This window comes from Saccopteryx bilineata, chromosome 3, assembly GCF_036850765.1.
Source record: "Saccopteryx bilineata isolate mSacBil1 chromosome 3, mSacBil1_pri_phased_curated, whole genome shotgun sequence".
Classification (NCBI taxonomy): domain Eukaryota; kingdom Metazoa; phylum Chordata; class Mammalia; order Chiroptera; family Emballonuridae; genus Saccopteryx; species Saccopteryx bilineata.
In genome coordinates this window covers 226588934-226615510 of record NC_089492.1, presented here as the reverse complement: position 1 = coordinate 226615510, position 26577 = coordinate 226588934, and the positions used below count along the sequence as shown (strand labels likewise).

Genomic DNA, 26577 nt, shown 5'->3' with positions numbered 1-26577 from the left:
AAATCTCAAGTTAGATAATACATATAAAGAAATGGATTCTTTGAAATGTCAAAATAAACATCTTCAGAAAACAAAGATTTTATGTTTAAAAGTAGTAAGAGAGAAAAGAAAGACAGCCTTAAAGAAACAATTAGCTTGACTTTTCAACAGCAACAATGAAAGCCAAATAACAGCAAAAATATATTCAACGAACTACTAGAAAATATCTATCAGCCTAAAATTACAGGCTCAGTGAAAATATAGTTCAAGTACAAGAGAGGAAAAAAAAATCCTAAACTGTCTTTTTTATCTGCATTCCTTTATTTTGTTTGTTTCAATCTATAATTTTAGAGTCATTAATCAATATCTAGTGATCCTTGATATCTTTTCATGTCTAACACCAAATATCACTGTATATTTGAATAATTATAAACTTAGCTTTAATATAGGGTTATTTGATTGCTATTTCATTGGGAGATTTCCAACTCTCAGGCTTTTCTCTCTTTCTGTGTGTGTGTGTGTGTGTGTGTGTGTGTGTGTGTGTGTGTGTGTCAGAGACAGAGAGAGAGAGGCACAGATAGTGACAGACAGGAAGGGAGAGAGATGAGAAGAATCAATTCTTCACTGCAGTACCTTAGTTATTCATTGATTTTTTTCACATATGTGCCTTGACTGAGGGACCTCAGCAGACTGAGTAACCCCTTACTCAAGCCAGCGACCTTGGGTTCAAGCTGATGAGCCTTGCTCAAACCAGATGAGCCTGCGCTCAAGCTGGCGACCTCAGGGTTTCAAACCTGGGTCCTCTACATGCCAGTCTGATGCTCTACCCACTGTGCCTTCACCTGGTCAGGCTAGGCTTTTCTTTTTTTTTTAATTAATTTTAATGGGGTGACATTAGTAAATCAGGGTACATATGTTCATTCAATTATGTTGCATACCCATCATCCAAAGTCAATTGTCCTCTGTCACCTTCTATCTGGTTTTTTGTGCCCCTCTCTCTCCCTCTCTGCCCCCTCCATAACTACCACACTCTTGTCCATGTCTCTTATTCTTGTTTTTATGTCCCACCTAAGTATGGGCTTATCTCTTGAGAGGCAGTTTTTCCAGGAAGGAAGTGTCTAACCTCCTGGCTAGAGGGTAAAAGCCTAATTACCACTTGACAGAGAAGGTAATTAGAAATCTCACAATATTTTCAATACATTCCTTCATTTTCATTAGAATATACTCCCTGCCATAAACTTTCTGTGATATTCTGATTACTACCAGAGAAATGTTTTTAATGTGTTCATTTGATTAGGTTAGATCCAATAAGGTAATCTATATTAAGATCAATTGATGAGTAAGAAAACTTAGTAACATTTTCAAAATGGCTTTTGCCATGTAATCATGGGAGTAAAAACAGAGAGCAAAGATCATTTGAAGCATCTTGAAATTCTACTCATCAAATAAGATCAAATATCAGTTACCTTGGAGCCTTGAAAAATGAGGACACATTCATTCAAAATATGCCCAAATTTTAGTTACCCTGCTACTGGACAAAATGAGGAATTGTAGAGAATCACCCATCTAATCTTGAACCCTTTATGACTTGGTTTGGGGAATTTTAGTTAAAAAGCCCTAAATGTGAATGTCTCTTAGATGCAAACATCAAAAAGCTGTGTGAGTGACCTTTGTGTAAACACAAAGGAATAATACTTGTAAATAGATTTTTAAGAAATTAGCCTAGAGAGTTCTAGATTGCCCCTTCCTTTGTGCTTGTTAATTAGCAAAAGGCAAAGAATTTACTGACCAAAATTTGCCCTTTCTGCATGTCAGAAAGAAGTTCATTAGTCATTCTTTCCCCATATGATCTGATCTCCTTCGAACTTATTCCTGTTACCTTTGTTCTGCTTCTGATCAATAAAAGCTGAGGGAGAAAAAGATTCAGGAGGTTTGTCTCTCTTGACTGCCTCTCCTTCTTCCACTTGACATCAAATTGTGTCTTGAGCAGTTTTTCCATGCGACACTGGTAGTTCCCAGGGGGCTGCAGTACTACAAGGAATGATTGAAATAACCTCCTCATCTTCATATTCTGCCAATGTGATTGATTTTCTAATGACAATCTAATCTGAATGAAATGCATGCTTGTTGTAGTAGGGTATAAGCTTCTTAATATATCACCAGATTTAATTGGCTTATATTTAAGATTTTTATATGTGTATTCATGAGACAGGCCTGTAATTTTTCTTGTAATCTTCTTGTCAAATTTTGATATTGGCCTTAGCCAGTTGGCTTAGCAACAAAGCGTCGGCCAGGCATGTGGAAGTCCCAGATTCGATTCCTGATCAGGGCACAAAGAAGAAGCCAACATCTGCTTCTCCACTTGTAAAGCCAGTAGTCGCAGCCACAACTACAGCTGCCTGGCCCGTGCAGGTTCACATTTGATTCGGACAGACAGTAATGAAACAACGGAGCTAAGAACTGGTGGGCCGTTACATTTAATCCTAGCTTGCACCCAGCCGGCAAGAAATACACACAGAGGGAAAACACTTCTCTTTCTATTCAGGGTTCCCAAAGCCACCGTCTTATCTGAGTTTCCTAGAATCAAACGTTTCTACCTCACCAGCCTTATTCACTTCTGCTCCCCATCTCCTTCTCTCTGCACAAACTGGCTTCTCCTTCAGCAGTCTACCATCTTGGCTGCTTCTCCTCTCCTCCACATGGCCTTTCTCTGCTCTCCTCCAGCATGGGCTCCTCTGTCCTATTTTATAGTATATAAATCAAAACCTTTAGTCCAATATACAAACAAGGAAGTTTCTGATACAAAGTCATTCATCTGAGGCATAAATTGGATTCATCATGAAAGTGCACCACCTCACATCATTCAACAGTCAAGGGTGTGAGGAAAACCTTAGTTTTGAAAAGATCTTAGTATTCAAAGGGTAGAAAAGGCTTAGTCTTAAAACTAAGCCTTAGGCTATAATGACCTTGCCTGCTTACAGCCTGTCTCCCACACCCAACGTAAACTATAAGTGAGCAAACATATATATCATATTTACAAACTTATTTGACCAACATTCCACCCCTTTGGCTAGCTTCACGATCTAAAGCACAAGTATTTCTGCACAAGGAAATTAGGCACATTACACAAATTGCAACAACATGACAAATCATACAATTTCAACAATTACAAAGGTACATTTCACCAGTCTCTGAGCACTTTTCCAAAAGCACAAAATGTCTTCGGCCTTCTTTCTAGCTATTTGAAAAGCTTCCCAGGGCAGGGGAGGGCCTCCAGCAAAGCCACTCCCCACCCCCATCAGGGTATTTTACATTGTCCAAAATCCGTAAGTCCATCCAATAAAGGAGCCAGTGCTCACTCCGGTCATAGTCCAGGAATCAGTCCACACACTTGGGGCCTCATCCCTGCTGTCCTGGCAGCTCTTACATTGTCCCAAAGAGGAGCACGTGGCAATGGCAGTCAGCATTTCCATCTCTGCTATGGAGAACATGATGATATTCATCCCTATGTCCCAAAATCACAGACCTACCAGAGGTGTAGTAGGTACTCCTTGATGCTGGGCTCTCATCTTCTAGAGACTGCTGATCGCAACTCCAGCCCGATTCTCCTCATCCTTCAAAGAGGAACTGAAAAGATCAGCTCCTACTGCTGGGCTTGAGTCCTGAGCCGCTACTACCTTTTGCTTTGCAAGCCTTGCAGCCCCCGCCCCGGCCTCCTGCCACTGCTGGCTCTCCACAATGTCCAGGGCAATCTGCAACTAACAAACCTGTGATTCCTTCTCCAGCAGCTGCATCATTTCCAAGCAAATCTCATGAACCTGGTCGGCCTCCTCTGGTGCTTGCTCCAGCTCCAGGGTTGACATCTCTTTCTCCCACATTTGTTCCAGCTCGTTCCACTGCTCAGTTTGCAGGTCCCGGTTGGCCTCTTCCACAGAGCTCTCAGTTTCCTCACACAAGCCTGTAAAAGTCAGCCAGCCTACAGCCCCCAAAAGGACAGCCATGGGGAACCATAATAGCAGCCAGCCCTCTACTCCACTGCTCAATGGTGGTGGTGGCTTCATACCGATCGGTATCGAATCCTGTCACAGACTACGCCAAATGTAAAGCCAGTAGCCATGGCCACAACTACAGCTGCCTGGCCCATGCAGGTTCATATTTGATTCAGACAGACGGTAATGAAACAACAGAGCTAAGAACTGGTGGGCCGTTACATTTAATCCTAGCTTGCACCCAGCCAGCAAGAAATACACACAGTGGGATAACACTTCCCTTTCCATTCAGGGTTCCTGAAGCCATTGTCTTATCTGAGTTTCCTAGAATCAAAAGTTTCTGCCTCACCAATCTTATTCACCTCTGCTCCCCATCTCCTTCTCTCTGCACAAACTCTGCACAAACTGACTTCTTCAGCACTCTGCCATCTTGGCTGCTTCTCCTCTCCTCCGCATGGCCTTTCTCTGCTCTCCTCCAGCATGGGCTCCTCTGCCCCACTTTATAGTGTAGAAATCAAAACTTTTAATCCAATATACAAACAAGGAAGTTTCTGATACAAAGTCACTTATCTGAGGCATAATGGGATTCCTCATGAGAGTGCACCATCCCACATCATGCAACAGTCAAGGGTGTGGGGAAAAGCTTACTTTTGAAAAGATCTTAGTACTAAAAGAGTAGGAAAGGCTTAGTCTTTAAACTAAGCCTTAGGCCAGGGTCCCCAAACTTTTTACACAGGGGGCCAGTTCACTGTCCCTCAGACCGTTGGAGGGCCACCACATACAGTGCTCCTCTCACTGACCACCAATAAAAGAGGTGTCCCTTCTGGAAGTGCAGCTGGGGGCCGGATAAATGGCCACAGGAGGCCACATGTGGCCTGTGGGCCGTAGTTTTGGGATGCCTGCCTTAGGCTATCATGGCCCTACCTGGTTACAGCCTGTTCCCCACACCCAATGCAAACTATAAGCAAGCAAACAGTTATATCATATTTATAAACTTATTTGACCAACAACACCTCTCCCCCTTCTCTCTCTCTATCTCTTCCTCTCTCACAGCCATGCCTAGACTGATTCAGCACATTGGCCCAAAGCACTGAGGACGGCTTCGTAAAACCTCTGCCTCTGGCACTAAAAGTACCTCAGGTGTGAGCATTGGCCCCAGATGGGCAGTGCATCAGCCCCAGACAGGGTTTGCCAGGTGGATTCTGGTCCAGGCACATGCTGGAGTCTATCTCACTATTGTTCCTCCTCTCACTTAAAAAAAAGGGGGGGGGGGTAGGAAGAAATCCAAAGAAAATTTTCCCACAGAGTCAAATGATGCAGAGAGCACAATGCATCACAACAAAGGCATTTCTAAGAAATAATAGATAGTAAAAATGTAATATCCATTTTTTCCAGGTGTTACGTACTTTATGTTCATGTTCTAAATTCCCACAAGCAAACAGCAAAATGACTACTGCTATCAGCCCCTGCTCTCTACCACTTAACATATGCAGAAACTCGGGCTCGGGTGGATAAGTAATGTGTCTAATGGAACAGTATATTAAAGAGAGAAATAATTCAAATTGATCTGCATTAGACTACTAATATATTTTTACTAGTGACATCTCTGCTCACAAAGCTAATTTAAATTTTGTTCATGCATGCTGAATTTTCAGATATTATTTCCACCCATAAGGTTTTTATCTCAAGTTACATGAGTATCACAGAAAATCTTGATTCTAAGAGTAAAAAACTCAATCCTAGGGCCATAAACTAAAGACCAAGTACCTTTAGTTAGAGGTTTACTTCATAAAAAATTCACTGCATTTAAAGAAATGAGACAGAAATAATATTTTAAATAAATATGCACCTGTCAGCAGCTGCCTGATCCTCTTTCACATCTTTTAGTGACATCATTTTACTTGTCCCCACTTGTGAGCTCACTTTCTCTGATACTTTGACCTTGATTTAAAAGTGTATGGCTCCTCTTCTTGAGAAATTGCTGGCACTGTATTATGGTCAGTTTGGCTCCTTGACCCTCGTAGTTATCTCTGTCAGGGTAACTGCCATCTAAGATTTAGCCATGCAGGCTGATTGATGCAAGAGAACGTGTTTTCTGCTTACTGTAGAATGCTGAATAGCATTTCAGTGAAAATTCTTAATCTGGCTTTCTCAGAGACTGTCCATTGCCCAAATCTAGAACAATTTTAATCATACCTATATTTCAGGGCCAAATTTTATTTCTATCTTCTGCACTCTGTCCTTTAGTATCTAAAAATAAGCTACATAAAAGTGTTCATTTACTTATTCATATGTTTGATGTTTGTCATGACTAGTATATATAAAGTAATGACAGTGTGTTCTATCTTGCCTCCCTCCCCAAGTTCAGTGTTCAGAGACTCTGCCAAGAAAAGTGTTCCTATATTTGCAAATGTCAACTACTACAAAGGAATGCAAAGAAAACAGAGAGAGAAAAATACAATTAACCAAAAGATAATGTAGATGGATATGGTAGCAGATGTTTCATCAAAATATCTTCATATTCAAATAAAGTATAAAATCCTCATACATATTTCATGGTTCATATTTCTATTATATCCTATTATATATTACATAGCTTATATTTCCATTTCTTATTATATGAGAAAAATTCAAGGTATGTTTCTGATTGATGTGTCTAAGTTTAATAGAAAAACTGATAGAATTACTTAAGCAGTGATTAATAAAAACTTTATTAGTAATAAATATGTTCAATTTAAAAGAAAAAATAAAAGTATCAAATTTTTATTGAGCCAAATATTGTAAGATATTATTATAGAGTCTGTGGTGTTTTCTTTAAAACTAGATCAAGTCATTTATAAAACATCATTTTGATAAGGAATGTAAGAAAATTATTGGAGAAATATTTTTATCATTGAGTTTCTTATTATCTTATTTTAATATTTAAATAGCAGAGAAAATAAAACATACCTCAAACTTTTTCTAACTAGGAAACCACGAATCCATCTTTGAACAATCAAAACTGGTGAATTATGAGCCAGAATTTCATTAATTTTTGAAATAATATATTTGATATTATTAATATGATCCTCATAGGTTGATCCCTGTATAAAGAAAATATGTTTGACAATTATATTTTGCAAAACTATTTCCAAAAGACGTTTTAAAATTGGTAATCTAATGGTAAGAAAAAAAACTACTAAAATATTCACAGGTGACTTAAAGGCACAGCAGTTGAATAATATACAATTTCATGTATATTTTATTAGATCAGAAAATCAAGGATTAGTAGCACCAAATAATTTCAATTTTCTCAAAAAATGCAGGATCCATTACAACTTTCTCCATTCTAGATTCTTCTCCCATTCTGGCATCATAAATACAAATTTTGACCATAACCATCTAGAGCTCCAAAAGAAGTGACATGAATAGGTACCTAGTGAAACTCTAAGAGTATTTTGTGGATTCCCATCAAGGAAATTGACAAGTTGGATCTATAAAATTATTTACAGTAATTTAAAATTTTGTTACAGCTTAACTATAGTGTTGGACACTTTTATGGGAACAAAGCACATTCTGCTAGGAAAAGATATTCTCTACTGCCTTTAAAAAAATTACCTCCAAGATCTCTGTTCCTGAAAATGTTTAGATTTGTAAACAGACTTTCTATATCTTATTGATCATTTGGCTAGTAATAAAGCCATTTTAGTTATGCTTTGAATGTAAGGATTCTGCTCTAGGAAGCTATCCTGAAAATTACCAAACCCATTATGTTAAAAACACACACATTTTCACTTATACCCTTAATCAGTTATGTACTGCTAGGAAAAAAAATCATGAAGTCTTGCAGATTAGTGCTACTTCATGTCATCTCAGAATATGATTTTAGGAGTTCAGAACATGCCATCCCAAAATATGCACTGTGGCATATCAACTAGAATGACAGACCCTTGAAAATAAGCAAATGCAGGGAGGGGCTTTCTCTAAATGTCCCTTATCTGCCTTAAGACAGATCTCCCAAAAGGCATTCAAAATAAATTCCTTCACCAGGAGTTTCACCAACCAGGGAAGATGGATTGTTATTGAAGGTGAGTAAATTACTTTAGAGGAGAGTTTAGGAGAGACCACCACCCAGATGCATTTTGTCACAAATTCGCATCTGTTCTTTTAAGGGCCAATTATTCATCTTTCCTAAAAATCATTTACTCTCCTAAAAAGCTTACATCTCTCTCCCCTTTATTTAAGCATAAATTCTAAGCCACCTCAGGAGTTACTCATTTTCCTCTGGGTTTTGCCTATGTATACAAAACATAGATGTTAATAAACTTCTACTTTTCTCTTGTTAATCTGTCTTTTGAAAAGGGTCTCAGCCAAGAACTCAGAAAGGTCGAGGGAAAATTGTTTTTCCTCCCCTACTATAGGTTAGGGGCAGGGAATTTGAATACACAAGTAAGAAGTGAAGAAGAATAAATATAATAGGGAGCTTAGATGACTAGGCTTAATTGGCCCTGGTCAGACCCTGCGGTTCTCACCAGCAGAGAACCATTAAATTCACTACAGTTTAAAGCAGAGTCCTGCTTCCCACCAAGGCATGAATAATACCTTCTCTTATCTTCACCCATAGGCAGGGTTGTCTCTGCCAGAGAACAAGTAACCCAGACACACTCTGGCTTTCTGATGTCTTAAAACAATTATTTTGTGAAATGTCAATAAAGCTATCATGGTACACTTGTACAAATGCCATAAACCATTTGATATCTGAGGACAAATGGAAATATGCTTTATAAAGAACAAGTAATGTATTTCCTCCTCTAGAGAAATGATGGCTGGATTTAAATCCCAGTTTTACTACCTGCTAGCAATGTGATTTACGGTAAGAAACCTGTCTGTCCAAGGTTCATCATCTGTAAGATAGAGATAACAATAGTATTGCCTCATTGGATTGTTATGAGGAAATATTTTTAAAACATTTAGAATGGTGGCTGAAACATTTCAAGCATCCAAGAAATGTTATCTGCAGTAGTTTCACAGTAATACTTAAAATGATACATAGTTTTAGAGTTTATACAGAACCTATATACCTCATCATATTTGATACTCAAAAAATAGTCTAAAGTAACTTACTAAGCAATTTATCTAAACTTATGTAAAATTAAGAAATAAATAAACTATAAAAGATAATTAGTATTAATATTTTTAATATAATAAAAATAATTAAAATACTATATAGTAAAAGTTTAGTAAAGAACAACATATGCTTGGGCAAAAAACTATCATAATCAAATAAAGAAATAGTAGAATAATAAAGTATCTATGCTATTGTAACCCTAAAATAAAAATGGGGCTACTGTTAACCCTGGTATAAAACATGATGAAGCACTTTCAAAAAAATATTAAAGACTTTTGTAATATAGCTCATGTGGAAAACAATACATGTATTCGAATAAAAAGCATAGTTAACAAAAGTGTAAACTATATTCTATTCATACTGCATATAATTACACAAAATCCTCAATTTGATATTTTAAACATATTTTCACATATTTAATTTTTTTGTTCTTTCTATTCTCATGCCTTCTATATGTATCTCATCCCTAAGGTCTATCTTTTTGTACTCTATGTGTGATTTTTTTCTAATATGAGATATATTTTTTCAGCAGATTTGAAAAAGGATAATCATACTAATCCCACGTGTTTTTTTCTTTTCTACTTGTTTTTTCTCTTTCTTTCTTTCTTTTCTTTTTAAGAGACACAGGGAGAGAGAGACAAAGAGACAGGAACATCGAGCTGTTCCTGTATTTGCCTGATGGGGTATGGAACCAGCAACCTCTGTGCTTCTGGACAATACTTAAACCAAGCTATCTAGCCACAGCTTAACTTTTTTTAAATTGATGATTGATTTTTAGAGATACAGAAAGAGGAAAGGAGAGAGAGGGAAAAGGGAAGGGAAGAATTCATTTGTTGTTTCACTGAGTTGTGCATTCATTGGTTGCTTCCCGTGTGTGCCCTGACTGAAGATCGAACCCGCAATCTTGTGTTTGGGGATGATACTCTTAGCTGAGTGAGCTAACTGGTCAGGGCCATGTTTATTTCAATATACATGCATATTATAATATACATACTGTTTTTATTCCATCAGAAAGCATATTATATTCATAATATATTCACTTTAATAGTCATGTGAAATGGTGAGAATCTACGTGAAACTCCCCACATTAGCTACAAAGATTTTGTATAATTGTAAATCAGTATTTTTAAGATTAACTGGGTAAACATTTTGGGAACTCACTACAGTCAATTTTCATGTTTAAAAAAATTCACTTGAATCAAGCACCATTAAATAAAATAAAATTTAAAAATATTTATTGAATTTATTGGGCTGACATTGGTTAATAGAATTATATGGTTTCATATGTAGAATTCTCTACTACTTCATCTGTATATTGCATTGTGTCTTCACCAACCCAAGTCAAGTCTCCCTTCATCACCATCTATTCCAGTGGTAGTCACCTGGTCCCTAATGCCCACTAGTGGGCATTCCAGCTTTCATGGTGGGCAGTAGTGGAGCAACAGAAGTATAAATAGAAAGATAAACTATAGTAAGTTGTTTTATAAAGATTTATTCTGCCATACTTAGCGAAAATCCGACATAAAGTACTTCATAAGTAATTATTATTATATGCTTTAACTTGCTGTAACTCTGCTTTATAAATTTTATAAAGTAGCCTGACCAGGTGGTGGCGCAGTGGATAGAGTGTCGGACTGGGATGTGGAAGACCCAGGTTCGAGATCCCAAGGTCACCAGCTTGAGGGTGGGCTCATCTGGTTTGAGCAATAATTCACCAGCTTGGACCCAAGGTCGCTGGCTCAAGCAAGGGGTTGCTCAGTCTGCTGAAGGCCCATGGTCAAGGAACATATGAGAAAGCAATCAATGAACAACTAAGGTGTCACAATGCACAACGAAAAACTAATGATTGATGCTTCTCATCTCTCCATTCCTGTCTGTCTATCCCTCACTCTGACTCTCTCTCTGTCTCTGTAAATAAATAAATTAATAAATAAATAAAAATTTAAAGTAAAGTTACTTCCCTACTTTATAAATCACCATTACTGTGGAACTGGTGGGTGGTTAGAAAATTTTACTACTAACAGAGATACAAAAGTGTGCGGTAGGTATAAAAAGGTTGACTACCACTGAACCCTTTTCCACCTTCCCATCCTCTTTTCCTCCTACAATTCCCACACAGTGTGGGCAAGGCCTGCCAGGGGTGAGGATGATGGAGATGCAAAGATCTGACTCCAGAGACCAGGTTCAGTGACACAGATCTACTTTATTAAGGAAGTAAACTAACATATACATGGGTTCAGCCAATAGGATGTTATGGCCAAAAAAGGTCAGGAGGCTGCCCAGCTGGCGCTGAGTCGTTTCCAAATAGCAGGTGAGCTCCCTTCCTTGATGTGTCCAGGAGGGTTCTGGGAGCTGGAGTATTCTCACAGCATTGCATCAGCCACAGCTGCTAGGTAAATGCTCTGCACTCTACCTACATCTCCCCCTTCTCCTTTAATTAAGGCCAGTTGAACTTGCCTGATGACTGCTTGTTGCTGCTGTAGCTTCTGAATGCTACGCATTATGCAACAGAACCCTAGTAGAACTAAAACAACTATAATACCTATTATACTATATGCTAATAGATTAGCTGGATTAAACAATGAGGCAAGCTTCTGTAATGTTTGACTAGTTAGGAAATAGAATGTGGGTCTTAAACAGGGGATTCCTTCTAGGGGTCGAGATGTCATTTCCCTCCCATTGTGTTACAGAGACCTTGCAGGTGCCGTTAAACACAGTTCCATTTTGATTGTAAAAAATGGACATAGGTCCATGTTCGCCCCCTTCTCACAAAGGTCCCAGCATCCAAACATGGAACGGATGGCTTGTCACAGGCTGTGTACTGCGTATTGTTGCCTTCTGTCTCTCAGCTTCCGATGCCAAACTCCAAGGTTGATGGTCTGCACATCCAGGCCAGAGGCAATGCGGCAGTCTCTCCACGGAAATTCCTTCTCTCAGGAGTGTTCTTAGATGTCCGTCATACAGGAATGGGCAAAGAGGTGACCCTGGGAAGGCAAGGTTAGTGGGGTGGGCCCAGCTGTTGGTAGCTAGGGGGAGGAGGGCTTGTAGGCCAAGTGCTGAGCCTTGGTTGGTAGTACCATTTTCAGCAAAGTCCCCATAGTATGATTTTGAAGGAGAACCCACCCCTCTGAGGGGATGGTGTTATTATTCAGAGTAAACTTAAGTAGCATTGGATCATTGAGGTTACCCCATATAGTGCCGTTCCACTGTTGGGATTCCGGCCACTATTGTCACAAGGGAGACTAAGGGAGAAGTTACTGGAATATATTGCTGGAAACTGGGCTATTAACTTCAGCAGGCATAATTATGCCAGGGTGGGGAACAGCAGCCCAGACGTGGGGGTCCGCCTGCATCTGGTAGTCAGTGGTCACTATAGTACACACAAGCAAGAACAGAGCCCCAGGGCCCATCAGGTACCATTCTCTGGGCCTGCCCCGCCAAAGCCTCCACATCCCCAAGGTGATGAGGTGTGCACGCTGGCCACGAGGTCCTCTTCTGGAGCACTGAGGACCTCTTCCTCTCAGGCGTAGTTGGTGTGGAGGAGGCCAGGGCTGTGGCTGTGGATGGGTGAAGACTGAACCATTTAATTGGTGCCCAAGAAACCCTGTCAAGCAGGTTGGGGGGTTCCTGGGATCCAAACTGGCTGAAAAACACAAGCATAACCTCTCCCTTTCATCAGAAGAGGATGTGATCCCTGCCATTATGCCATGGCTGGGTCCTTCCAGTGTCCTTTCAGAGAGAGGAAAAGGGGAGAGAGCGAGAGATACAGTAAAACAGACAAGACAGACAGACAAATGAGGGAAGAAAAGAAAAAAGACACATGGGGTGTATAGGCTGGTCCAGGGTCTGCAGTGCAAACACATATTGGAATTAAAGCTGGGGTAGAAAATGGCATCTGAGAGGCTAGAGTGGGGCAATGAGCCCTGGCAGGGAATGTGGAAGTAGCGACTTCTGCTTCTTTGGGTGGTGGAGCTGATGGCGCAGTTTCTAATGTATCTAATTTTGTTTCTGCATGCTTGGCTGCAAGTTCATCAAACTCGGTGGACCAACCCTTTTCTTCCTCTACAGGGGGAGGAAAATATGGAGGTAGGGGTTCCTCTGAAAGAAGAGTAGCCTGTAGGACCTTAGGGACCTGCAGAGGGCCCTCAGCAGGAGCACCGGTCAGGCAGGCATGTATCACTAGCAGGGCAGGAATAAGGCTGAGAGGGAAATTGTCCTTCATGTAATTTGGCCAAACAGACATGCTGGAAAGCTCAGGTTCAACTATTGTGGTCCCAAAGAGTTGCATCCCAGAGCCAGAGGTTGAAACCTGAGAGGATTTCCCAGTAGGTACAAAGATCCTTTTCACTAATTTTAACTTGCCTACTTTGCAAAAGGGCATAGAGGGCTTGAGCTTGCAGGGCTCGGGAGTAAGGGAGATTTCCCATTACAGAGGGTCACTCACCCATCCCTTGGATGCCAGTTATGTCCCTATTCAAGGCACCAGTATGTGGACAAGGCCCACTTGGGGTGAGGACGATGGAGACGCAGAGACCCAACTCTGGGGACCAGGTTCAGTGATGCAGATCCACTTTATTCAGGAAGTAAACTAGCTCATATATCAATACATGGGTTCAGCCAATAGGATGTTATGGCCAACAAAGGTCATGAGACTGCCTGGCTGGCGCTGAGTCATTTCTGTATAGCAGGTGAGCTCCCTTCCTGGGTGTGCCCAGAAGGGTTCCAGGAGCTGGAGTATTCTCACAGCACTGTGTCAGCCACAGCTGCTAGGTCAATTCTCTGCACTCTACCTACAACACTGTTGTTGTTTCTACAAGGTTTTTTTGTGTGTAATCGCTTTACCTTTCTCACCCAGCCCCCAGCTCCTAGTCCCTCTCATAGTTGTAAATCTGTTCTCCATATCTATGAGTCCTGATGCTACTTCACTCATCAGTTTATTGTGTTCATTAGATTCCACATATGAGTGAAATCATTTGGTATTGTCTTTCTCTGACTGGCTTATTTCACTTAGCATAATACTCTCCAGGTCCATCCATGGTGTTGCAAAAGAAATAATTTTCTTTTTTTAATGGCTGAATAGTATTCCATTGTGTATATGTACCGCCTCTTTTCACCCATTCATCTACTGATGGACACCTGAGCTGCTTCCAAATATTGGTTATTGCAAATATTGCCGCAATGACCATAGGGGTGCATGTATTCTTTCAAATTAGTGATTCAGGTTTCTTTGGATATATTCCTAGAAGTGGAATGGCTTAAAATAAATTTTAAAATCATAATAATGTAATCATATAGAAATTTTTTAAAAAGCTAAAACAAAAATTAAAACTGTAGCCAAATATCCACCACTCAAATGAACTATTATCATTGCTAAATATTCATTTCTAAATACTATCCCCAACTCTATAGATTATCCTTTTAACCTCTTATCAGGGTCTTTTACAAAGCACTTAAAGATTTTTGATGTTCTTATGCTTTAATGTCTTCAGGGTTTTACTGATATGTTTTGTTTTGCTTCTGATACTGGTAATTTGTTTCTTCTCTCCTTTTTAATCTGTCTCACTAGAAGCTTGTCAATTTTAATGATCTTTTCAAAGAACCAGATCTTTGTTTTGCGAATTTTCTCAACTTTTGTGTTTAGGATTTCACTAATATATACTCTTTATAAATTTCTTTCTACTACTTATTTAGGTTCATTTTACTCTTTTTTCTAAATTCTCATGTGGGAGGTCAGTCTTAAACCATTAATTTGAGGCTTTTCCTCTTTCTTAATATACATATTAAATGCTACAAATTTCCCTCTCAGTATTGCTTTAGCTGCGTCCCACAAATTTTGGTATCTGATATTTTTGATTTATTTCAGGAAATGTACTTTTTAAATATCCTTTACATTTTTGACCTATGGATTTATTATAAGTGTCATGATTAGTTTGCAAGTGTGGAGATTTTCCTCTTATCTTTCAATAGTCAAATAACACACCTTGTATAATTTAATTATTTTAAATTTGTTGTGATTTGTTTCTTTAAGCAGGATTGGCCTACATATGTTTCATAGGTACTTAAATAAAATGTTTACTTTACTGTTGCTGGCTGGAGAGTTCCACAAATGTCAATTAAATTCTGTTGATAGATGGGGTTGCTGAATTTTTCTATTTCTTACTGATTTTCTTTCAAGTTGTTCTAATTGTTGAAAGAGGGGTTTTGATGTCTCCAACAATAATGTATTTCTCTCTTTTTTTGTATTTTATTTATTTATTTATTTATTTTTGTATTTTTCTGAAGCTGGAAATGGGAGGCAGTCAGACAGACTCCCGCATGCACCGAACCGGGATCCACCCGGCACGCCCACCAGGGGGGTGATGCTCTGCCCATCCGGGGCATTGCTCTGTTGCGACCAGAGCCACTCTAGCACCTGAGGCAGAGGCCATGGGGCCATCCCCAGTGCCCGGGCCATCTTTTTGCTCCAATGGAGCCTCGGCTGCAGGAGGGGAAGAGAGAAACAAAGAGGAAGGAGAGGGGGAGGAGTGGAGAAGCAGATGGGCACTTCTCCTGTGTGCCCTGGCCAGGAATTGAACCCGAGACTCCTGCACGCCAGACCGATGCTCTACCACTGAGCCAACCGGCCAGGGTCTCTATTTTTTATTTCAGTTTTATCAGTTCTGGCTTCACATATTCTGTAGCTCTGTCATTTTGTGCATTCATATTTAAAATTAGAATCATCTTAGTGGTTTAACCTGTTATCACTAAATAATATCACTTTCTGCCTTTACTTTTCTTTGCTCTGAAGTTTACTTTATCTGATAGTAGATAGCACTCACTCATGTTTTTCTTTGATTAATTTTGGTATATCTTTCACCATCCCTTTATTTCCAACCTACCTACTTCATTATATTTGAAATGGGTTTCTTGTAGGCAGCATTTAGTTGGGTCATGTTTTTAAATCCACTTTACCAATATGTCTTTTAACTGGTATATTTAAACCATATAAATTTAATGTAAATTTTAATAATTACTGAGAGGCTATGGAATAAGTTTATTATTTTATTTCATATTTTTGTTTTCTGTTAGTTTTCTCTACTCTTTATTTCTTTACTTATTCTTACTTTTCCACTACTAAAGATTCCTAGAATTTAATTTTTATTTTTATAGTGCTTTTGTGTATCCCTGTGTAGAGTTTTCTAATTGATATATATATAATTTACATATATTATATATCATTTATACATATAATTATCACAATCAACTAATATCACCAATTTACTGGTTCAAGTGAAATGTACAAACTTCATGTTCTTTTACATGGGTGCTCTCCTTCGACTAAAATTTTTGAAAATATTCCTTCCATATACAATACAACCACATAAGACAGTGCTGTGATTTATAAGATATATGATTTGCCAGTATTTTCTCTCATTATGTAGTTTGCTTTACATTTGTTGTTGGTTTGCTTTGCTGAAAAATGCTTTTAAATTTCAGGTAGTCATACTTGTGCTTTTGGTGTCAAATTCAGAAACAAAACCATTGATAAAACTGATGTCAAGGAGTTTACCCTTACATTTTTTTTCCTAAGAGTTTGATTGTTTCAGGGGATACTTTCAAATTTTAATATATTTTGAGTTAATTTTATGTATGGTGTACATAGGGGTCCAGTTTCTTTTCATGTGCTTTATCCAGTTTTTCCAATTTATTAAAGAAACTATTTTCCTCATGTACATTATTGTCTCCTTTGTTTTAAATTTATAGAACTTATGTGTATGAGTTTATTTCTGGGCTCTCTACTCTTATTCAATTAATGTCTGTTTCTGTTCTTATGCCAATGCCATACTCTTTTGATCATCAGAAGTTTGTAATATAGTTTGAAGACAGATTTGATGCCTCTAGGTATGTTTCTCCTTAAGGTCATTTTGGCTATTTGGATGGTCCCAAGAAAAATGATAAGATTAAATATATTTTTTCTATTTCTGTGGAAAATGCCATTAGAATTTTGATAAAGATTAAATTAAATCTATAAAGATTAGATTACTTTTGGTAGCATGATTATTTTAACAATATTTATCCACCCAATTCATGGGCAGAAAATTTCTTTTTTCTCCAATTTTTTCCCCCCACAGTTTATAGATTCCAGTGTACAAATCTTTTGGTTTCTTGATCTAACTGATTTTTAAGTAGTTTAGTCTTTTTTTATGCAATTGTAAATGGGACTCTTTCTTCAATTACTTTCTGATAGTCATTGTTAGTTAATAAAATACACTGATTATTATTATTATTTTTTTTTTTTTGGCAGAGACAGAGTCAGAGAGAGGGACAGATAGGGACAGACAGACAAGAAGAGAGATGAGAAACATCAATTCTTCGTTGTGGTTCCTTAGTTGTTCATTGATTGATTTCTCATATGTGCCTTGACCAGGGGGCTACAGCAGACCAAGTGACCCCTTGCTTGAGCCAGCAACCTTGGGATCAAGCTGGTGAGCCTTGTTCAAACCATATGAGCCTGCACTCAAGCTAGCAACCTTGGGGTCTCAAACCTGGGTCTTCTGTGTCCCAGTCCAACACTCTATCCACTGTGCCACCACCTGGTCAGGCCAACTGACTTTTATATACTGATTTTGTATCCTGCAACTCTGCTGAATTGAATAGATCTAAAAGTCTTCTGATGGTATCTTTAATATTTTTATATATAATGTTATCTTGAAATTAAGACCATTTTATTATTTCCTTTCAGATTTGGCTGGTTTATTTTTTTCCTTGCCTCATTGCTCAGGCTAGAATTTCCAATACTATGTTAAATAAAAGTGGTGAGAGTAGGTATCTTTGTCTTGTTTCTGATCTTAGAAGAAAGTTTTTAAATTTCCCTGTTAAGTATGATGTTAGCTGCCAGCTTATCATATATGCCCTTTACTATGTTCAACTATGTTCCCTCTATAACCAGTGCATTAAAAGATTTTTATCATGAATGCATGTTGAATTCTGTCAAAAGTTTTTTATACATTTATTGAAATGATCATGTGATTTTAGTCTTCATTTTATTATTGTGGTTTATCACATATATTGATTTATGGTTTTTGAACTATTCTTTCATTCCAGTAATAAACACCACTTGATCACGGTGTGTGATTCTTTGAATACATCACTGAATTTGGTTTGGTAATATTTTTTTGTGAGTTTTTGCATTTATGTTCATTAGGGATATTGGCCTATTTGTACTGCTCTATCTGGTGTTGGTATCAGGATATTGCAGTCCTCATAAAATGATTTGGAAGTATTCCCTCCTATTTTTTAAAAAAAATTTGGGGAGAATTGTTATTAATTCTCTTTAAATATTAAAATATCACCAGTAAGATCACCAGTCCTGAACCTTTCTTTGTTGAGAGGTATTGATAATTGATTCAATCTCCTTACTAGTAATTTATTCAAATTTTCTATTTCTTTATAATTCAGTCTTGGCAGATGGTATGTTTCTAGGAATGTATCCATTTCTCTTTGTTTGTGCTATTTGTTCGCTTATAATCAGCCATACCACTTTCTCATAATTCTTTGATATCAATTTTGATGTCTCCCAATTCATTTACAATTTTATTTATTTGAATCCTTTCTTGGTAAGTCTAATTAAAGATTTGTTTAGTTTATCTTTTTGAAAAGACAGCTCATAGTTTCACTGATATTTTCTATTATCTTTTTAGTCTCTATTTCATTTATTTCTTCCTCTGATATTTATTTTATCAATATTTCCTTTAACTAACTTTTGCTTAATTTGTTCTTCTATTTCTTAGGTCTTTTTTCTAAGGTGTAAGTTAAGTTGTTTATTTGAGCTCCTTCTTTTTCCTTAATATAGGCAATAATTGCTATGAGCTTCCCTTGGAAATCAGTTTGCCAAATCCCATAAGTTACAGTTCTATTTTCATTTGTCTCAAGGCAATTTTTGATTTCTCCTTTGGCCCATCAGAACTTCAGTAGTATGCTGTTTAATCTCCACATAAAGTACTTTTTTCATTTTTCTTCTTGTAATTGTTTTCTTGTTTCATACTATTGTGATCAGAAGAAAAATTGATATAATTTCATTTCTTTTAAGGTCAGTAAGACTTGTTTTAAGGCCTAACATATGATCTATCCTGGAGAATATTCCATGTGTGCTTGAGAAAAATATGTATTTGCTTTTTATTGTGACAGAGACAGAGAGTCAGAGAGAGGGACAGACTGACAGGAAGGGAGAGAGATGAGAAGCATCAATTCCTCATTGTGGCACCTTAGTTCATTGATTGCTTTCTCATATGTGCCTTGATTGCTTTCTCATATGTGCCTTGACCAAAAGAAGGAGCTCAAATAAACAACTTAACTTACACCTTAGAAAAAAGACCTAAGAAATAGAAGAACAAATTAAGCAAAAGTTAGTTAAAGGAACTATTGATAACATAAATATCAGAGGAAGAAATAAATGAAATAGAGACTAAAAAGATAATAGAAAATATCAGTGAAACTATGAGCTGTCTTTTCAAAAAGATAAACTAAACAAATCTTTAATTAGACTTACCAAGAACAAGACTACAGCAGAACAAGTGACCCTTTGCTCAAGCCAGCAACCTTGGGCTCAAGCTGGTGAGCCTTGCTCAAATCGGATGAACCAGCATTTAAGCTGGCAACCTTAGGGTCTCGAACCTGGGTCCTCCACGTCCCAGTCCAACACTCTATCCACTGCGCCACTGCCTGGTCAGACTGCTGCTGCTTTTGAATGGACTGTTCTAGAAATGTCTGTTAAGTCCATATGCTCTGACATTTAGTTTAAGTTAAATATTTATTTTTCATTTTTTGTCTACATAATCAATGCTTTGTTAAAAAGTGGTATGGAATTCCTCTAAAATGACTTATGATGTCTACTTCTCCCTTAAAGTTTTCTAACATTTTCTTTATATATTTAGATACTATGTATACATAGTTATAATTATTATATACTTTTGGGTGTATACATAGTTATAATTATTATATACTTTTGTTGGACTGACTCATTTATCATTATATAATGACCTCCTTGTTCTCTTATTGAGGTTTGTTGGGCAGATAAAATGTATTATGCTCACTTTGTTAAAGATAACACGAGGGGGCCGTTGCCCAGGTGATATTAATGTGTGTTGGGTTGGGTTAAAGGCAGGCAGAATCCTTGTAGCCTGGGGCTTGGTTTTGGGATTAAGCCTTTCCTACACTTTTTGATGTGGGGTGGTACAATCCAATCATGCCTCAGAGAAGTGACTGTATTGGAGACTTCCCTATTTTGTATATTGGATTAGAGGTTGTGAAGCTACAATATAAAGTGGGGGCAGAACGAGAGTTTGCGCTCTTGGTTCCTGAGATTATCATTAGAAGAGATAGCAGAGAAGAGCAGAGAAAGGCCACGTGGAGGAGGCCAGGAGAAGCAGCCAAGATGGTGGAGTGCTGAGTGAGATGCCAGTTTGTGTAGAGTTTGTATTTGGGATAAGGAAGGAGATGGGAAACAGAGGTGAATAAGGCTGGTGAGCTAGAAACCTTTGATTCTAGGAAACTCGGATAAGTCAGTGGCTTTGTGAGCACTGAATGTGAGTGGGTTTTGGAGCCCAGTGTGTATTTTTACTTGCCCGCCGGGTGCAAGCTAGAATTAAAGACTATGGCCCATCAGTTTTTGGCTCCGCTGTTTCTTTACCGACTGTCCGAATCCAATGCGAACCTGCATGGGCCGGGCTGCTGTGATAGTGGCCCTGGCTGTGGCTCCTGGCTTTACAAGGTTTTAGCTTAAACTCAACTTCATCTGATATATTATAGCCATCCCTGTTTTCCTTTGGTTCTCATGCCCATGGATTATTAGTTTCTATTTCCTTGGACTATCTATTCTTTTTATTCTTTATTTTCTCTCTTGCTCTTACTGGGTATTTTTCTTGTTCCATTTTTTCTTTTCTTCATTCTTTCATTTTCCCCCTTTATTCTGCTGTTAAGTTCACCCACTAAGTTTTTGCTTATATTGGTTATTATGTTTTTGAGACTTACAAACACCATTTGATTCTTTATATCTACTATTACTTTGCTAAGACCTTTTTTTAGTTGTTAATTTTATTTTATTGAATTTATTTGGATAATATTGATTTGCAAAACTATGTAGGCTTCAAGTGCACAACTCAACAAACCATGTACCGACATTATGTGCTTTCTGCCCCCAGCAATGTCTCTTCTGTCCCTGTTCCCCTCCACACCACTTTGTCAGCTAAGGTCTTCTATTTACACATTTCAAGCATGTTTATAGCTGCTCATTGAAGCATTTTTATCACGGCTGCTTTAAAACTTTTAACAATTCTATCATTTCAGTGTTAGCATCTATTAATTATCCCTTTTAATTTCATGTAAGATCTTCCTAATTATTTTTATGTTAAGCAACTTTAGATTGAAACCTAAATTTTATTACGTTATAAAACTTTTGAGAGGAAGATGGCAGTGGAGTAGGCAAACGCACAGACTCCCAGCTATCACCACTGAACAGGATTACAAATTACCTTAGAAACAATCATCATGAAAAACCAACTTTGGACTAAAAGAAGAGCTCTCAAAAACCAAGGAGCACAGAAGAATCCACACCAAACCTGGTAGGGAGCTCAGGGGCATGGTGGGGGCTACACTGCTTCCAGGAGAGAAGGAAGACTGAGGTTGAGAGCCCTTCTGAGCTCTCATTACCAGGAGAAAGACCCTGAGAGATGGGGGCCCTCAGTCTCAGAACCGGAGACCCAGCCTAGAAATCTAGGGACTGGAGGAGACTGATGTTGAAAGGGGAGAAGAGCAAAGTTCTGTGTGTGGGAAGCAGCAGGGGTGCCTTAAAAGGATAGAGCAGAAAATATCATTCACAAACACTTTCCTGGAGCCCTGGAGGCAAGGAGGACTGAGAGGACTGGCTTGTCTTCCAAGAGGAAAAAGGAAAGTGGGGAGAGCAAAACAGACGGTGATGGGCAGAGAAATGCCTGGAATGACCTGAGAAGCTGATTCATCCAGTGCAGAGGTGGTCATAGCTGGGGGATAGGTTGATCCCTCCACACAACACAAGCCTGAAGTGGTTCTGGGTGACCCACCTCCAGAAAGCTCTAGAGTTCCAATCAGTGTGAAAGAAACAGCTGAAAGCAGGCAGTGGAGTGCAGGGTCAGTAACTCAGGTCTCCATGGAGATCTGAGATACACCTTTCCTGCTGAAGCTGAGAAAGCATCCCACCCCAGGAAAGCAGCTGGCAGAAATGCCTTCAGATTAACAGAGGTTACACCCACCACATTCCTGGATACAGTATCAAATAAGCCCCTGCTGAGATCAGTAAACAAAATACCACTGAGATAAGTAAACTGAAAAGAAAACAAACAAATTAAGACTTCAAAGTGGCTCTACTAGGTAAAGAGACCACAACTGGAACAAGCCTACTACCAACACACAGAACAATGGGAAGGCAGAGAAACATAAGTCACATGCTTCAACAAGACAAATTCTCAGAAAAAATCAAATTACTGGATGCAGAGTATAAAATAATGATTGTTAGGATTCTTAAGGATCTCAAAGCTACAATGGATGGAATTATTGAACACCTCAATAAAGAAATTGTAAGCATCAAAAAGGACAAGAAAATTATAAAAAAAAAAAACAAGACAAAAATGGTAAACACAATATCAGAAATGAAGACTACACTAGAAGGAATTAAAAGCAGGCTGGATGAAGGAGAAGATTGGATCAGCAACTCAGAGGACAAGATAAGTGAAAGCATGGAAGCAGAACAGTAAAAAAAAAAAAAAAGAGGTAAAAAAGACTGAGGAAATCTAAGAAAGCTCCGTCACAACATGAACAGAAACAATATCCATATAATAGGGGTTCCTGAAAAAGAAGAGAAAGAACAAGGAATAGAGAGCCTGTATAAAGAAATTATAGCTGAAAAGTTCCCTAAATTGATGCAGGAGAGTCACACAGGTTCAAGAAGCAGAGAGAACCTCATTAAAACAGAACCCAAGGAGACCCACACATTAAGACAAATCATAATCAAAATACCAAAGCTAAGAGATAAAGAAAGAATACTAAAAGATGTAAGAGAAAAACAATCACTTACAAAGGATCCACCATAAGATGACATTCAACTTTTCAACAGAAAATTTGAGTCAAGAAGGGAATGGCAAGAAATATTTAAAATAATGCAGAACAAGATCCTACAACCAAGACTTCTTTATCCAGCAAGACTATCACTTAAAATTAAAGGAGAAATAAAAAGTTTCCCAGAAAAGAAAAAAAAAAACTCAAAAGAATTCATCACAACTAAACCAATGCTGCAAGAAATGTTAAGGGGCCTGCTGTAGACAGAACAAAGCAGGGGAAAAAATCTAGTAAAAGAAGAATGTAGATTTAAAGAAAAAAATGGAAATAAACAACTACATATCATTAATAACCTTAAATGTAAATGAATTAAATGCTCCAATCAAAAGACATAGGGTAGCTGAATAGATAAGAAAACAGGACCCATACATATGCGGTCTACAGGAGATCCACCTCAAAACAAAAGATACCCATTAAAAGTAAAAGGATGGAAAAAAATATTTCATACAAATGGAAATGAAAAAAAACTGAGGTAGCAATACTTATATCTGACAAAAGAGACTTTAAATCAAAGGCTATAGTAAGGGATAAAGAAGGTCACTACATAATGATAAAGGGAGCAATCCAACAGGAAGATATAACCATTATAAATATCTATGCACCTAATATAGGAGCACCTGAATATATAAAGCAGACTTTGTTGGATATAAAGGACAAGATCAACAGCAATACTAAAATAGTAGGGGATTTCAATACCCCACTAACATCACTAGATAGATCCTCAAAAAAGAAAATTAACAAAGAAACAGCAGAATTAAGGGACACACTAGATCAACTTGATTTAATAGATATCTTCAGAACCTTTCACCTTAAAGCAGCAGAATATTCATTCTTTTCAAGTGCGCATGGTACATTCTCTAGAATAGACCACATATTAGGGCATAAAACAAGTCTCAACAAATTTAAGAAGATAGAAACCATATCAAGCATCTTCTCTGACCACAATGGCATGAAACTAAAAATCAATTACAACCTAAAAACTAAAAAACACTCAAACACTTGGAAACTAAACAGCATGTTATTAAATAATGAATGGGTCAACAATGAGATCAAGAAAGATATCAAAAATGTCCTTGAAACAAATGAAATGAGCATACAACTCAAAATCCGTGGGACACAACAAAAGCAGTCCTGATAGGGAAGTTTATAGCATTACAGGCATACCGTAAGAAGCAAGAAAAAGCTCAAATAAACAACTTAAAACTGCAACTAAAAGAACTAGAAAAAGAACAGCAAGTAAAGCCCAGAGAAAGTAGAAGGAAGAAAATAATAAAGGAGTGGAAATATATGACATAGAGAATAAAAAAACAATACAGAGGATCATTGCAACCAAGAGCTGGTTCTTTGAAAAGGTAAGATCGATGAACCCTTAGCCAGGCTCACAAAGAAAAAAAGAAAAAGGACTCAAATAAATAAAATTAGAAATGATGGTGAAGAAGTAACGATTGACACAGCAGAAATACAAAGGATTTTTAAGAAAATACTACGAAGAACTGTATGCCAAAAAATTAGACAACCTAGGTGAAATGGACAAATTCCTTCAAAAATATAATCTTTCAAAAATCAATCTGGAAGATACAGAAAACCTAAATAGACCAATTACAACAAATGAGATGGAAACAGATATGAAAAAAAAACCAACAAACAAAAGCCCTGGGCCAGATAGCTTCACAGGCAAATTCTACCATTCAAAGAAGAACTAACTCCTATCCTTCTCAAGTTATTTCAAAAAATTCAAGAGGAGGGAAACTTCCAAGCTCCTTTTATGAGGCTAGCAAAATTTTGATTCCAAAAACAGGCAAAGCCAACACAAAGAAAGAAAACTATAGGCCAATATCCCTGATGAATTTAGATGCTAAAATTATCAACACAATATTAGCAAACCGGATCCAGCAATATATGAAAATAATCATACATCATGATCAAGTGGGATTTATTCTGGGGAGGCAAGGCTCGTACAATATTCATAAATCAATCAATGTGATTCATCACATAAACAAAAGGTAGGACTAAAACCACATGATAATATCAATAGATGCAGAAAAAGCATTCAATAAAATCCAGCACTCATTTATGATCAAAACTCTCAGCAAAGTGGAAATACAGGGAACATACCTAAACATGATAAAGGCCATCTATGACAGACTCACAGCCAACATCATACTCAATGGGCAAAAGTTAAAAGCAATCCTCTTAAAGATCAGGAACAAGTCAGGGGTGTCCCCTTTCACCACTCTTATTCAACATAATTCTGGAAGTCCTAGCCACAACAATCAGACAAGAAGAAGAAATAAAAGGCATCTAAATTGGAAAAAAAGAAGTAAAACTATCATTATTTGCTGATGATATGATACTGTATATAGAAAACCTTAAAGTTGCAGTCAAAAACTACTGGACCTTATAAACGAATTTACCAAGGTGGCAGGATATAAAATTAATACTCAGAGATCAGAGGCATTTTTATACACCAACAATGATTTGTCTGAAGGAGAAATTAAGAAAACAATCATCTTCACTACTGCAACAAAAAATTAAAGTACTTAGGAGTAAATTTAACCAAGCAGGTTAAAGACTGGTACTCGGAAAATTACAAAACATTGATAAAAGAAATCAAGGAAGATACAAACAAGTGGAAGCATATACCGTGTTCATGGACAGGAAGAATAAACATCATTAAAATGTCTATATTACTCAAAGCAATTTATAAATTCAATGAAATTCCTATTAAAATATCAATGACATACTTCAAAGATATAAAACAAATATTCCAAAAATTCATATGGAACCAAAAAAGAACACGAATAGCCTCAGCAATCTTAAAAAAGAAGATTAAGTGGGAGGTATCACACTTCCGGATGTCAAGTTATACTACAAGGCCATTCTACTCAAAACAGCTTGGTACTGGCACAAGAACAGGCATACAGATCAATGGAACAGAACAGAGAACCCAGAAATAATCCCACACCTTTATGGACAATTGATATTTGACAAGGGTGGTAATAGCATACAGTGTAGTAAAGACAGTCTCTTTAACAAAAGGTGTTGGGAAAATTGGACAGCTACCTGCAAAAAAATAAAACTAGACCACCAACTTACACCATTCACAAAAATAAACTCAAAATGGATAAAAGACTTAAATGCAAGTTGTGAAACTATAAGCATCTTAGAAGAAAACATAGGCAGTAAGCTCTCTGACATGTCTCGCAGCAATATATTTGCTTATTTCTCTCCACAGGCTAGGGAATTAAAAGACAGGACAAACAACTGGGACTATATCAAACTAAAAAGCTTTTGCACAGCTAAAGACGATATGAACAAAATAAAAAGGCAAACCACACAATGGGAGAACATATTCAACAATACATCTGATAATAA

General features: G+C 37.6%; 1 protein-coding gene across 1 annotated transcript in view; it reads right to left on the bottom strand.

The window, feature by feature from the left end:
• LRRIQ3 (leucine rich repeats and IQ motif containing 3) overlaps nt 1–26577 on the bottom strand; it is a 176255-nt gene that overhangs the window by 133178 nt on the left and 16500 nt on the right. The window contains exon 3 of the mRNA XM_066264975.1: nt 6918–7051. Coding sequence (XP_066121072.1) covers nt 6918–7051 — 134 coding nt within the window. The remainder of the gene's footprint in view (nt 1–6917; nt 7052–26577) is intronic.